The sequence below is a fragment of the Agelaius phoeniceus genome, chromosome 1 (assembly GCF_051311805.1).
Source record: "Agelaius phoeniceus isolate bAgePho1 chromosome 1, bAgePho1.hap1, whole genome shotgun sequence".
NCBI lineage: Eukaryota > Metazoa > Chordata > Aves > Passeriformes > Icteridae > Agelaius > Agelaius phoeniceus.
Window position 1 is genome coordinate 58,101,457 of NC_135265.1, and position 15,654 is coordinate 58,117,110.

Sequence of the window (15,654 nt, forward strand, 5' to 3'; positions counted from 1 at the left end):
CTTCCACAGTTGGAGAGAGCATGTCAACAGTAAGAAATAGGATAGGGTTCTGACAAAAAAATTTCCCTCTGATTACTGAAAGTTGCCTCCATCTATTCAGTCTGGAAGGAGTTTGAACCAGTGCTCTTCTTCAGCATTTGGATTCTGCCCATGTTTGAATGCAGAATCTAGAGTAGGTATGATAAATATGAAGGTAGACCTGCAGTCTACCCCATCTCTCACTTTCCTCTTGCTTAGCAGTCTGATCCAAAGCTTTCTGATGTCCAGGAAAATCTTTGAAAAGAACTTAAGCCTTAAACAAAAGGAATCACAGATAAATATTTAACACTTAAGTGAAACTGTTGGAGCAGGGATAGAGGTGTCCAGGGATCAATTTGGATAACATTTGATCGCTTTCTGGGATCAATACACGATAACAAATTGTACTATCTCTGTTAATGCTTCCCTTACCATTAAAAAACAAGCAAAGCACTAGAGCTAACTACACTAAAGGCTATTAATATTATGTGTACAACTAAAATTCTTCTGTCACTTAAAAAAATATAATCTCCTGGTTTGGAGGAATTTATTTAACCACAATTTACTATCAGAAGTGTCTGTGGTCTATAGTGCTAAGAAAACACTGACAGAGTATTAAGCTTTACTCTGTACAGACTATTGAATATAACAGGCACCTCTTCAAAATCCAGACATTAAAATCTAAAACTATGGGACTCAGGAGGGTGAGTCTTTTACTATGGTCTTTTCCAAAGTCAAGGAAAAAATCCACCAGCACGTATTTGAGGTGGTTGTTCATGTACTAACACCATCTTGGAAACACATGCAAGGAAATAAAAAACTTTTCTACATATCACTATTTGTAGAAGATGCTTCCTGCAGAAACCTTTCCAGGAAAAGTCCTCAGTTCTTCCGTAAGTATGCAATGGTGGAAACTTTACACATATTGTTTAATTAACCAGTGTCCCAGACACTGTCACAGACCGTTACAGGATAGTCCAAATAAATCTCAGCATGATAAATTTGCTGAAAGTGCCTTCCTTCAAAAAAAAACACCTGTCATAGAATCAAGCCTTCCTGACCAAAGCATCTTCATAACAAAAGAACACATTTTGAACTAGCTTTATAATCAACAGAACATGCTTGCCAATGGGGAGAAAAGTGTGAACATCACAAAATCATTATCCTATAAAAGAAGTGTGGCAGTGGCCAGCTGAAACCACCAAGCAGGACCAAGAGAGTCACCGGAAAGAAGTCTAGCCAAAAAAGGAAAGGTACATAATGTTAAAAGACCAGCAAAAGGGCAGAAATTATTCTCAATCAGAACAATATGATTACTTCAGGATTCACCAGAAAAAGGATTGCTATTGCTTCATGGTGGCCTAAAAAAACCTGTCTCTTGTTCTGCAAGTCTTCCCAGAGATTTATCATTTGACATTCATAACTTGGTTATTAATTATTAATTTGGTATCTTAATTCAAGTTCATTCATGCACATGCAATGATTCTATAAGTTCTTACATCATGTACAAATGGTATCATGACTGATAATGCCATCTATTCACATTTCCTTTGTTTACTAGAGGAAACACATATATATGACGCATAAGGTAGTTTAGTGTATGCATACTTTGGTGCGGACACAGAGTGGGGATTTAATTGCTCCTCCTGGTCTTAGGAAAGAATAAAATCCTGATTTGTACTAAGGCATTTTGGATTGTTTCTTCCTTACACTTTTAATCTCTGATGCTACCATGCTAATTTTACTCTCAAGCAAGTACAGTGTTAAAATATATCCAATACCTATAACATCAAAAAAGTTATTTTTCCTTGTCTAATGAAGCTAAACAGGTGGGATGCCCTATTGCCTTCAAAAGAAGGAGGAAGAGTGGTGCAGGAAAGGAAAACACCTGTGGCAGAGGCTTGCCTCTGATGCCTTTTTTGAGCTTACCTAGAAACAGAGGCCAGACAAAGTTCAAAGAATAAAAGCGAATATATTTAATAAAGGGCCTTCAGGTACATTAAGGGCAAATGAAGCCTCCCTAAAGGGCTACACCCAAAATGAACAATGGTCACGAGATTTTCAGGCAGATATAAGTTTGGTCTATTTACATATCAGAGGTTAATCCTCCAAGCTTCAGGTAATGAAGTCATATTCCCCCAGTTTGCTCCCCCCCTCAATTCACTTTTCTTTATACTTTTCAAGGCCTGAGGCTGTAGGGTGTCCTTGAGTTTCAGGCCTAGAGGAATTGTTTAGTCTGACCAAAATGTGTAGACAGTAGCTAACACTTTATATGGAGTTTAGAGTTATGCACTAATGCAGTACAGGATTTGAAAAATAAGAAGGCTAAAATCTTAAGGCATCACCTCTTGCAACTTTTTATTCAACCTGGTCCATTAGATGGGTTGTAAGATTGGGTGAAGAGGCTTTTCCTGTCATATCTGTACATGGGAAGAGATATTGATTTGGACATAAGTGTTTAAATTAACAACATTAACAACCATAGATTGAAGCTGACATGACTAAGAAACAGGCACATGCTAAAAGATAAAGACAAACCTACTAAAAAACCCTTATAAGCTGGGCAAATATAGACTTGGTTGAAAAAGCAGTGTTACATGGCCCCTAATGCTAGTTAATGCTAGTCTGTTGTGGTTTAACAGATTGTTTGGTTTTTAGTTGGGGTGGGGGTCCACGGGCTGCAGGGTTGGTTCTCTGTGGGGACCTGGCAGAATCAATCAGCGGGCTAGTTTTGAAGACACCTGGTTAAACCACTTAAAATAGCTGGTTAAATCACTTAAAATAGCTGAACATTCCTCTGTGGAAAAACACACTCAGAAACAAACAAAGCCTGGGAAAAGCTCTCTTGCTTCCAGCCTTTGAACAGGTAACTGTCCAGGCTGGCCCCTTCCTGGAAAGTCTGCCAGGCCCCAACCTGGTGGGGTGGCTGGGACCTCTTCCCAGCAGGACCAGGCCCCTTCCCGGCAGAGCCCATCAGTCCATGCCACCAAGGGCCATCCCAACACCAGGAGCAACCAGATGGCTGGGATCAGCGCTGGGATCAGCACCGGGAGTGGCCCTGCGGCCGGCGCAGGGGGTGGCCTTGAGGCCAGGAGCGGCCACGTAGCTGGGGCTGCACGGCCGAAATAAGCACGACTGGGGCAACGTCGTGCAGCCACAGCTGTCTCAACATGGCTCGCAATTAACTTTGTTTGCTTAGCTGCTTTTAGCCTAGCTATGCTGTGGACAGAAGGACAAAAGCAGTGGCAGCAGTTTTTCTTTTTCCAGTGCCCCACTCAAAGGAAAGTCACAAAGTGGCACCATCAGCCAGCATGGCTTGCGTAGTGCCAGCAGGGACCATGTGATCAGCAGCGAGAGACACAGCGCTTCCTTGATTGTGGAGCCTGGACAAGATTAACCTTTGAACACTTCAGAACTCTATAAAAACTGTTTCACTTTATAAAGCTTGAGAACAAAGAAACCTACAAATACCAATTCTCTCCCAAATCAGGAAAAGGAAAGGGTAAAGACATGTAAAGAAAACAACATGGGACACTGAGGTCAGTGAAGACGGAGTCAAATTCTAGATGAGAGGATATTGAGGAGATGCCTTAGTCTTGGACTGAAATTCTCTGGTAAGGCTATGGTGAAGATATAATTGATATATCAGACTTTATTTTTTCCCTGTAATTCATAGAATGCATTGGGGGGCTGTAGTGTTCTAACTACAGCTGTGAGCAGAAGCACCAGTGTTGAAATAAGCAGATGTTGCAGTAGCTGTAATCCAAAGAGAAGCTTGAACAGAGAGAGATGAGAGAGATCAGAAACTTTGCCCAAGGAATAAAACAAGAAAACTTCTGTTCCCAGAGATAAAGGAAGAGAACTTGTGTTTCTCTTCCTAAAACAGCTAATATACTAAATATACAGCTAACATACTAAAACAGCTCATCCTTAAAATAGTACCCCAATAAGCTGAAATGACCCATGGTGGTAGTTATGAGATAAAACTTCCAAACTGTGGGAGGGACTTCACGATTGCAGATTTCTGGGCGCCTGCTGATTTGCTGTGACTTTATTGCCACAAGAGAACTGTTTCGTGTAGAGAAGTCTCCATAGCATGGTAAGAGAGACTCCTCTTCCTAAGAGAACTGAAAAAAGACTGTTTTAGAGGTGGTAAACTGACTGCAAGTCCCAGGTTTTGTCTCTTTACATTACAGTAAATGTAAAAGAAAGAAAAGAAGGTGTGGGAGGAAGAGAAGTGTTCTGAACAGAAGGTTTATCCTGATTTTCTTTTTTTTTTTTTAATTATTATTCTTATTTCTTAAGATTTTTTTTTCTTTTACTTCTGTTAATAAAGTTTTTTAATAAAGTTTTGAGCCTGTTTTGCCCTCCTCCTAATCCTTATCTCACAGCAGAAGATGAGTAAATAATTCTAGTGAGTGCACTGGTGATTTGGCCAGCACTAGACCCACTACATTAATCGGTACATTGGCTGGGAAACTCAGATTGGCACACCAAAACCACTACACTTAATTGTAGTTTCTGCCCAGTTTTTGAATCGAAACTGCCACATAGTCACAGTCACATGTGTTACCTTCCTCCTAGTTTCTACTATCTGAATCTGCTGTGCTGAAGAGAGAGGTCTTTTGCACAATCTTACAAAAGTAGAACTGCAGAAAACATTTAAATGTCGCATAAACTACATTAACATCTATTAAACCACTCAAATTTCACCCTATGGTCTTTGAGTTTAGAAGCATAATGAAAGCTTTTGACAAAGGGCTGCTGAATAAATCCTTGGGATAACAACACTGCCTATTACTGAGACAAGACAGAAATAAATTGGAGGACATTAAAATGCAATTTTTTTCTTTTGAAAGCAAAAAATTGGCTCTGCAGTAGCTTGGAAGTATTAGACAAGTGCAACCTGTGCTTCAGATAAACTTGTGCACTGTTAAAAACATTGATGACAAGGGGTGTGGAGGCAAGGGTTCCCAGAAATGGAAATACAGGTAGTGAGAGGCAGGAGGCTCACAGAAAAAATTCACGGGCCTAGGGAACCCTGGTTCTCATCTCTCTTGTGTTCAAACATAAGATTTTCAATATTTAGGTAAGGTAGAACTATTCCTCTTTGGACCTTTGCATTTTGGGGGAGATTCTCTTTTTATCTGAGCTAAGTTTAAACTAAGCAGAACTGGTAAATGGTACCTAAGAAAATCACTGTTTCGGGGCACTAAGTAAAATACACATAATTTCTCACTTCAGACATTGTCTTATCAACATACTTATATGTTTGGGTAAAAGGAAAAAACTATTTTTCAACAGAACTGGACAGGTGAAGTTCTGGAGTTCAGCTCAGCACTTAAGTGAACACTCCAGGCTTTCAATGAAGTGTTCAGTATATCTTATAGTCCTAAAAGAGACAAGAAAGTAACTTTGAATGAGCAAATCCTTTGAAAGTCTGGCCCCTGGCTGCACTTAACTGCTGGCTCCTATCTGACCTATGCAAAATACTATAATAATTTTATTTTTGGTAACCAAAAAAAAAAACCCAGCAAAATCAAACACAACCAAAAATCCCAAATCTCCAAAGCATAAGCTCAGAGAAAATACATTCCAGAACAATCTTAGTTTATCAAGCACAAATTTGAAAACATCTGTGTGAAATTATATTTACTCCCTAACATATTGAGGTAACAAAAAATTTAAGCCACAGTACTGTTAAAATGAATGCTGTATTAATGAGGAAGGCAAAAGAGAATTGCCTATTGCTGCACATTTAGAAATGAAACCTTGTAATCCCATGTTTCTATTCAATGTTTCTAACATACTAAAGAAACCATCTTACATTAATTTTTCTCTTTGTCAGCTTCACTATTAAGTAGACAAACTAATTTAAATTATATCTGTTAAAAAAAAGAACATACAAAACTTCAAGAAATAGAAGAATTAAGTTTTCTCAAAGAAAAATCAATTAAAAGCAGACACTCCACAATGTTTCAGATACTGTTTCAAGCCAGCAGCATTTTATAGTGTAAATTTGTCTATCTTCTATAGGCTCCTATTTTTACTGTCAAATAGAGGGGAATTGTTAGAGGACACATTTTTATCCCTACATTTAAGCAAATTTCTCTTCGTCTCAAAAGATACTGCATCCAACTCATGACTAAAAACTGAAATTAACATTTATTCACTAGGAATTTGTTCTTCAGCTTCACTCACCAGAAATGGCATCAAAGCTGCCATTTTCTTTGGTAGTCATCTGCATTCCTGTAAAGTGACAAAACCAAGCAGTTTTGCCTCAACTTTTGAGTTTTACATTATTGAAGGGGTCTTTGCAAGCGTTTAACAACATAAGAGGGCACCTCCCTACTGAATAGCTATTTACTTTGGGTTGAAAAGGACAAAAAATCTCAGTAAAAGTCAAACATCCTGTCTCATCACATGACATGGGTGCATACCAGAATGTTGGTTATTTATTGCCTCCATGGAAACATTTATTGAGTACATGGAGACACTTCTCAGATACTTTCCTTTATGAGAAGAAAAAAGCAGAAGCAAACCAGTTTATAAATATTTGGCAAATTTTGACTGACTGTTGTTGATTTCAGTTACAAAAGACTAGAAAATTTGGAAAGCAATACTCCTGAGACATAGGAATTTGGATTCACTCAGCCCTACCCTATTTGGATTAAAAACATCATTTTTATGCCAGAGCTGTTTCTGTTCTAATTGTCAAGCACCACCGAGCAAGCAAAGGTAGTTTGCTGGGAAACAAACAGCAAAGCTTTGTTGAGAAAGAAATTTAAGTATCTGCTTTGTAAAGACTAAATCAAAGTCCTTCATCTGTCATTTTAAGCAATTTTAACATGCACATGTGCTTCTCTTTCCATAGACTGTAGAGTTGGAAGACAAAAGAGTGCAGGGGGTTTTAGCAGTTGTTAAAATAAGTGAGATGTCTTAAAATGGAATACTGAACAAGAACCATGTGCATTTCTGTTGCCAATCCACTTAATTCAGTTGAACCAAAACAAATAATATTTTGGCCAACAATGAACTTTGGGTTTACTAGTTTTTTTTTATTAAAAAAATATTAAAATCCTGTATCTCAGGCAACTGAATGCCACACACAAAAATGGCATTTTCTCTGTAGAATAATTTTAGCGTGCTATCAGGATACTTAGAATAGACTTGAGATAAAGCAGTCAGACAGTGCAAAAGGAAGAGTAGCATTCATCTGTTCTTCCAATAATTCACCTTTTCTATCAAAATGAGTTTATGTTCTTTAGCAATATATATTATTTTAGTATCTTTTTATGTCAATATCTTTTTGAAATCTGATTTCATTTTCAGAACACTTGAGAGCCCAGGCTTTTACCAGGATCCACTGGCAGGTTTCATATAAATTGATGGTTCCTATTCAAAAAAGACTTGCATTTTCAGCAGGAGGGAAGTGTTTAAGAACAGTATCTCTTATGCACTATGCCAAGTAATAATCCTGGAAATTATCACTGAGAACTAAAAATAAATTCCTTAACAAAAGACAAATCAAACCTTTACCATTTACCTCAATTCCTCTGGTTTGGGAAGCTTTTTTCAATATTATTTGTCATTTCATATTTGAGAGAGATTTTGGAAGATACTACACGTGTGGCCACAGGTATCTTGCTATTTTGCAGCAAATGAACGACCTTTTTTAAATCCATACACATTTATTGTAGGGTAAGTGACACTTAAATGAAAAAAATAAGAGAACTCAGAAAGATCAAAAGTCATTTCTGTCCCTTTTTATCACAAAAGTCTTTCCTGACTTCAAAAACATAGGAAAAGCAAGACTTCTACACAGCAGTGGGAAGATCTGATTCTTCTGGTTCCAAATACTACACTTAAATGCATACTTTTACATCAGTGCAACAGAAGTCTCTGTGCTAATGTCTTGCTCAAGGAGGAGAAAATCTGATATAAATTGAAAATTAAGAACTTAACAAAATTTTTCATCTATTATGGAGGACCACTTCCCAAGGGATCTGAAAAGAAACAGTATTTATAAGAAGAAATGCAAATAATTTATTTCTTTCCAATTGTCAAAATTCCATAAGAATATTAAGAATGAAGGATAAAGAACTAAATTCAGATAACAAACTGAATACAGCCTGGCTACATTGAACACCTATGTACACAATCTTATTAGCAAAGGATTCAAGATCATTTAAAAGGCAATTGCTTATGTCCATAATACTGTATCATGCCAGTAAATCAAAAGCCTTTGGGTATATTTTTCTTTTATCATGTCTTCCTATCTTTTGTTCTTTTGGTAATAAAGCCAAATAGTCGTACCATTTCAAAAGAGATACTAATCTCTTATTCACTTCTAATTTCTATTTTAACATAGCAACTTGGAAATACACATTCCATCCACATATACCTACAAAACAATTCGTGTTCACAAGGCTCTTCTGTAGCCTTCCTGATCACCTTGGTAAGGAATTTCATGGGCTCACATTTTGGAAATTAACAAAAAGGTGTATAACTGTAATATAAGAATCATCTGTCATACTAACATCTCATACTATTACCACTGAAATTCCTGTGGGAAAACAGGTACAAGTAAAACCATGAAGACCAGCTCCTACATAAGGCTATGGGTTTAACTTAATGTAAAATAGAACTGAAAATGTTGCTCTATATGACACTTCCCTGCACCTTAAACATATCACCACTGTTATGCACTTTCAAATGTGCCATGTATTGCACCTTTACATTTTCTAAAGTACAGAAGAGATTCTCTCTCAGACTTCGAGATTACAGCTAAAGGCCTCATATTCTAAGGTTTTTGACTTTGATCACATTCTGGATGTGAAATATGCCTCTCCTCTTAGTGGTCTCTCACCTTAGTGAAAACTAGGATGCAATACACATTTTTAACGCACAAGCATGATACTAAACATCTGCACAAACCCTAAAGAGAAGCTTGTCCTGGTGTTTATAAATCTTACACAGAAGATGACCTAACTGCACTATATTTACCCTAAGCAGCAGACTAAGCTCAAACTTGTGTTAAGTAAAGACCCCATCCTTAAGAGAAAAATGTATCTGTTGCCTTGTATGTGTTCCTCATGATCTTTTGCCCAGCCTATGCAGAGACATTGCTCTGCCTGCAATTCTGTAATTGAATATCATAAGGCAACAGTCTGCCTCATAAATATTTACTTGAGAAAAGAATAACTATATACATCTAATCTTGTGGTTTATTTTCTAGCTTAAACTCAAGTGGGTTTTTTGCAGATGTACAATGAAATTCTTAATATCTATGCTATCATATCATATTTCTGGTCTATCTCAGGTAATTTAAAAAGTACCCTGCACACAAATTAGATATAAAAATCTATTAAATAGCACATATGACTTCTGAACAGCAGGCAAACAAGCTAGTTGTACTTATAAATGGGCCCTGACCAACTCTTATCAAAGACATGAACAGCATACAGTTCTGTGTCTTCCAACAGAGCACTGCCTGCATGTTTATCTCTGCTTTCAACTTCCTGTATTGTTGTAGTTACCTACAATGCAATGCATGAGGATGGGAAGGTAAAACCCATCTAGCCAATCAATCTCAGCAATTAAAAAATATTTGACATCAATGCATTGCTTGTTGAGGGCTAGGTATATGCGAAGGAAGGGGGAAAGGATGGGAGAGGAAGGAAGAGAAAGTAATCATAAATTAAATTGAAACATCATGGGTAGGAATTACAACATCACCTCCAGTCAAGATTCAGTCTCTATGATGTTACTGCTAAAATACACTGCACAGTCTCATCCAACTCTGATGAACTCCCTATGGAGTGGTCTACCTGCTGCAGAAAATGATTGTTCTCTTTCCACCCTCTCTATTCCTCCAGTTTTCTGCAGGTTGGAGTCTCCTGTGCATTAGGAAATACTCTTATTACAAGAGTGAGGCAGTGGTAGAAGGTCAAGCTCCCAGTAAGCTTCTGCCCTCACTGATGTGGTCATTAGATGGTCAATGCCAAATCCAGACTATAAAAATCAATTGAAACTGAACCTAGAGAGCAGCTACCTAAGTATCCTAGCTTCATGTGTCTCTCATTTAATAACAAGCAAGTTGTAAAAACAAGAACTTTGTTATCTATTCAATACTTTATCTCATGTTTTTACTTGTAAGAAGTCAGGCATGCATGTGCAGCCAAAGGTGTAACATTCTGAGTCCTTACATGAAAACTACATCCATTAAAAGCACAGCATTCACTCAAGCAAAACATCAGGAGAGCATTCACACTGGAGTCAGAATCTGAAGGCAGTACTGGAGGTTCTCATCTTTTGCCATCTGATTACAGAAAAAAAAAATTAAAAAAACTGTAAACAAGAACATTTACAAAGGAAGATATTAAAATAGGCACACCCTTTACTGTTTGTTTATTAACAGCCTGGTGCATGTTCTGAAATACTCCAGATAACATAGTAACCAAAAGCTACAAACTCACCATATAATTTTGTTGTTCTTAAAATTCTGTATTAGAATTCCAAATAGAAGTTTTTGAACAAAGAGAAGAAGTCTCTAGGCAAATTTACAAGTAACTTCTATCAATCAGTTATGTCTCAGTTCATTCTGTGGATTGACAGGAATCTCAACTACTACAGCTTTCTTTCCTAAATTAGAACCACTAATGCCAAATAGGGAAGGGTAGAAAGCTACTTCATGCATCAGTGAAGTGGCCTTAGCTTCAAGCAAATGAAGTCTCCTTTCTTCTTTCAAACACTCTGGAACTGTTGCAAAATGTTTTGCTCTGGTCTAATGTGACAAAATTACTCACCTTCCCCATCAGAGCTCATATTTTCATAGGAATCCCAGCGTATCACTGGGTCTGATGTATTGTAATCAACTATTACTCCATGATCATTATGAAGGTGTTCACATCCTAAAATGAGACATGTGTTTGAAACCAAAAATTAGTCACATATGTAATTATATACACACACATATGTACGTATGTATGTAGCCTTCTGACAGACCTTTGCTCCCTGAATGGCAACTACCTATTCTAAAATGTAAGAAGCAGCAAATGGGGAAGGAAGGTTAAATAAAACAGTTTAAAAAGAAGAAAAGCTTAATTTATAATTTATCATTCAGAGAATTTTATCTTGAGCTTTTTGATTATGATGTAGGCTGATAACTTGGATCAGTCCCTAAACACAGCTAACAAAGATGATCCACCCAGCCCTAGAGGGTCAGACATGATAAAGAGCTTCTGAGAATGAAACCATGAGTATCTATAAGGAGATGGTTCTAAAGGAATAATAAAATTAGACTTTGTTACAGATTTCATTCTGATTCATATAGATTATCATTCTGATACCAGAGCAATTTATCACTAAGGATAAACAGGAAGAGCTGAAAACTGTGACTTCATGTCCCTTCCAGTTCCTCCAAGGTGGCAGCTCTGCAGAATCTGAGACTAGACATCTGGCTTTCAATGTGTTTTGCTGCATTTAAGTATGCTCTGCTGAACATACCTGGAATTTTCAGCAGTAACCCATGTTTTTGGGCCCTTAACAAGGCATTAAATAATGTTCAGGTTTTAAATGGATACAGTGAGGAATTTGGTCATAATGCAGTGATTCAAAAGCAAAGCACAGGCATCAAGAATTCATGACCATGAACTTGGCTTTGATACTGATACAAATCAAACAGACTGTCTTTTCTGTCTAGATTAGGGAACAAAGAAATCCTCAGTTATCAAAGCTTTGGTTGTGTCTACAAAGCAAGTCCTACTGTAAATTTTTCTAAAGCAATGGTATTATGCATATACTGTGACATTTAAAACAAAAATAGTTACAATTAGGACTAGAATGCTATGGTCCTGTACCTTTATATGCAGTCTGGAAATAGCCATATATAGAGAGTTTCTGTGATGACATTTGTAACAAGGCAGATTTAGAAACTTTATTATTAAATATTCAAGGATATTATATTCTTGGCAACTGCATTCTTTCTTAAAAGTAACACAGTCAGTATGTTCTAGAACACTGTGTCCAGCTTCAAGCTACAGAATACAAGAATTATATTAACAAATTGAAGCAAATTCAGGGGAGCATGACCAGGGTGCTCAGGACTGGAAGACTCTCCCTGTGAGGAAAAGCTGAAGGGTCAGGGCTTCTTCAGTCTGGAGATGAGATGGTCTTGAAAAAGAGCTGACAGCAGCCTCCTGAAGGCTGTAGAGGAGACAGCCAGTTTGGAGCAAGGCAGAAGGAAAAGAATATTTGAAAATTATTTGAATGATTTGAATCTAGATAAATTTAGAGTCAACATGAGAAAAAATAATTCCACTGTGAGGACAGTCAGACATTTAAATAGCCCACCCACTGAGGCTGTGATGTCTCAGTCCTTGAAGATTTTCTTTATTTGACTGGACAAAGCTCTAGGGAAACTGGTCTGATCTTACAAATGAGCCTTGTTTCAGCAGAAGGATGGACCAGAGATACCCTGTAGTTATTCTATAATTCTGTAATATTTTCAGATGTGGAAAACTCATTTTGCAGAAATGGTAAGTAAGAATTTCAAGATGTCACCAAAAACCAGGAAATAAACTCTCCAACCAATTCAAAGGTTAGAAAGCCAACATAACTAGCAGTGTTGGCTGCTTGGGGATTTCTCCTCAAAGCAGGTACTCCCAGTAACCTAACAGACCACATTATATTCCTGAAACAAATACATACTCATCACATTTCCTGAATACATGCATATATGCTAACTATTTCTGTGGACTTATTTGGATATGGTTCCAGATTTTCTGATTAATCTCTTCTCTTTGAGAATATTTCTAATGTGGTGATGTCATAATGTCTTTCTCTTATCATTCTTTGTTCTGAGATAGATGATCCTTGTTCTCAAAACTAAGTTCTCTACTAGTACATATTAATCACTAATATAAGTAAATAAGGACGCATTAGCTGGCACAAGCTGGCACAGATGTAGAGAATTAACACAAGGTCACATTTATCTCTGGTATTTATATTAAGCACTGTATGGTGCAAAACTAAGCATTAACCATTATACAGGGATCATATACTATTGTGCTAGAGTTAAAGAATTTTTCAACATCTTCCCAGACGGCTGCATAGACTTCTTCTTAAAAAAATATAACTTGTTGAGTAACAAAGATGAGCTGCTCTTCCTAGCTAGTTAATTCCTCAGACAGCAACTGAATTCAAATATCCAATTACCTAGAACCTTACTTTTCAACAGCTTGAAGCCTACTAAAAAATCCACACCTCTCATTTGTCATCTAAGGAAGGCAAACTTGAAAAAAATTTTGGTCCTTTTTTAGACATGTTAACTGGCCTATCTTCAAACATCTACTATCCAGAAACATTTAGAACAAGCTAGACAAATTCATTTATAAAACTAGTTTTCTTTTATGGCCTTCAAACAGGTTAAGTGAGGTTTTTGTGCTCAGTTGGACAGAGTCAAACTTCTTAGTGGCTATGGCCATAATTTTCTAGATTATCAAACTCATGTGGAAAAAAAAGGAGGAAAAGATACAATTCACAGGACAGTGAGGACACTGAATGGGAATGTGTGTAAGCGAGACAGTTCAGAGTATTTGGTTTTCCATCAGTCTTAGGCAGAATCCATTCTTTTTGGGACAACATAAAATTATTAAGAACACATTCATTAACAGAATTAAGCTGCAATGATCTACATAATCTTAAATTCTTACTGCAAGTAAGAATTATCACATAATCTTAAACATATTAGAATAGAATTTTGGAAGCATGCAGAATATCTTACAAGCCAACTTCAAAGCAGAAGCATTTCCAAGAAAACTACAGCTGTATCTCTTTATACTAAACTGAAGACAGTCCAAACTTCAATACTGCAAACATAATCAATTAGGACAACATCCAAAAGAGGTTATGGAATAGGCCACTGCTGTCACTTATGCTGAGCCAAACCACCTACTATCTATGTTTTACACAGATACATTAAAGTTTTCTACTAGTTGTAGCAAGTGTTCTGGTATAGCTTTAAAACAAAATCTGGTGACTTCTATGCTCATATAAATGCAGAATCTTTATTAACTTTTCCAAATTTAAACCAGTAACTAATATATTTTAATGAAAGAGTAAAATTTCAGATTTTTTACAAGACAAATTGAAGAAAAGAGGAAAAAAAAAATTTTTTTAATGTGTATTTCAATATGATTTATTTTCAAATTAAGCATATTTTTGGTTCTCTATGCTCACCTTGAATTTTCTCTGGAGTTCCCGAAAACACTAATTCCACCTTGCTGTAGTCCGGGAAACGGTCATCTGAGAAGAAAGGACAGGAATTCAGCAAGATGTTTCCCAGGAGAGCAGTTTCAGTGCACTCAGAAATCAGGATTCTCTACAGCTATCTCATGTACCCTCGTCACTCTTCCCTTCCCACTTGCAGCTTAGTGATCTGGTTTTAAAAGCCATATTTTTTGTGCCACACATTGTCCAGAAAAGACCACATAAATCCCAGCTGGAATTTTGCTTGCTTTCTAGATCAGTCAAAAGCAGAAGAGATGTACATCCTAACCCTCTCTCTAGACAGTAGATGGATGTGACTTATAAAGAAAACATACCCAGGAAAATTAAAATTGTTCCCCATATTGCTTAAACCACAATACTTGACCACAAAAGTTTTGGTATCCTTATGCTGCATGCTGCAGGAAAATATGCTTCATTTTAGTTTGCTAGTAACATGGGCTTAGGAAGTTCCAATCCTGCATATAAACACAAAAAAACTGACAATATGATTTGGAAAATATGAGGACTAGTGTGACACATTTTCAAGTGTGTTTGAAAACTGTGTCCATTCTTTGATATTCTGAAGCATATTAAAAGACTCAGACTATGTCACAAACACATTATCAGACTTTATGACTGTTTTCACTAGCCAGAAAAGAGAATAATTTAGCTCATCTTATTTCCTTCAATGGTAACAAAGAGAGTCACCATTTAAATGAGGGAGAAGGTGATAAGGACTGTGTAGGAGTATCTGAATTATTCTGATAATTAACTTGCTTGAAGAGCTTTTCCTGTCATAAGAGTTTTACTGGTATTACACACCACAATTTAACTAACTCAAAGCAGTCTCCCTTTCCCCAAAAATAAATTAGGGGGAAAAAAAAAGAATCCTTTTGAGAATGGGTGCTGAAGAAGATCATCACATGCATATGCTTGCACACCCGCACATATACACATCCAACCAACCACAGAAGACAAGTACCTTTGTTGGCATTATCCAAATCTTCTTTGCCAAACACCAAGCCATGTCCTTGAATAGCTCCAGTGTGAAACTGAAGGCGAAAAATCACATCACGAGTAGCTGACCTATATTTTTTGTGGTAACACTTTATCTAGAAAAACAGAGCAACATTTTATCTCAGATAATATTTTCTTACAATTCTGAACAAATGTGTATATATTAGTTGCTAATTAAAGCAGCCACAACACAATTTATTGTAGACACCTCTGATATTGAAACAAGCAGGGTATGTGTTATTCAATCCTTTAAGATTACACAGGTCCAAGGCAGGATACTTCTAGATATGTAAAAAATAATAATCACTATTTTCATCGTTATCAGTCACCCATCAGTAGGTTATGAGC

The 15,654-nt window shown here is 36.8% G+C and overlaps 1 protein-coding gene across 10 annotated transcripts in view; it reads right to left on the reverse strand.

Annotated features, from left to right (window-relative positions):
• TNS3 (tensin 3) overlaps positions 1-15,654 on the reverse strand; it is a 204,965-nt gene that overhangs the window by 76,415 nt on the left and 112,896 nt on the right. For 9 of the 10 annotated variants that reach the window (XR_013182632.1, XM_077179503.1, XM_077179501.1 and 6 more), the window contains 3 exons: positions 15,272-15,401; positions 14,260-14,325; positions 10,827-10,931 (listed from right to left, as the gene is read on the reverse strand). Coding sequence is in view for 9 of the 10 variants with exons in the window: in XM_077179503.1 (XP_077035618.1) it covers positions 10,827-10,931; positions 14,260-14,325; positions 15,272-15,401 (301 nt within the window). In the remaining variant the exon portion in view is untranslated. The remainder of the gene's footprint in view (positions 1-10,826; positions 10,932-14,259; positions 14,326-15,271; positions 15,402-15,654) is intronic. The other variant, XM_077179485.1, reaches the window with a different exon arrangement.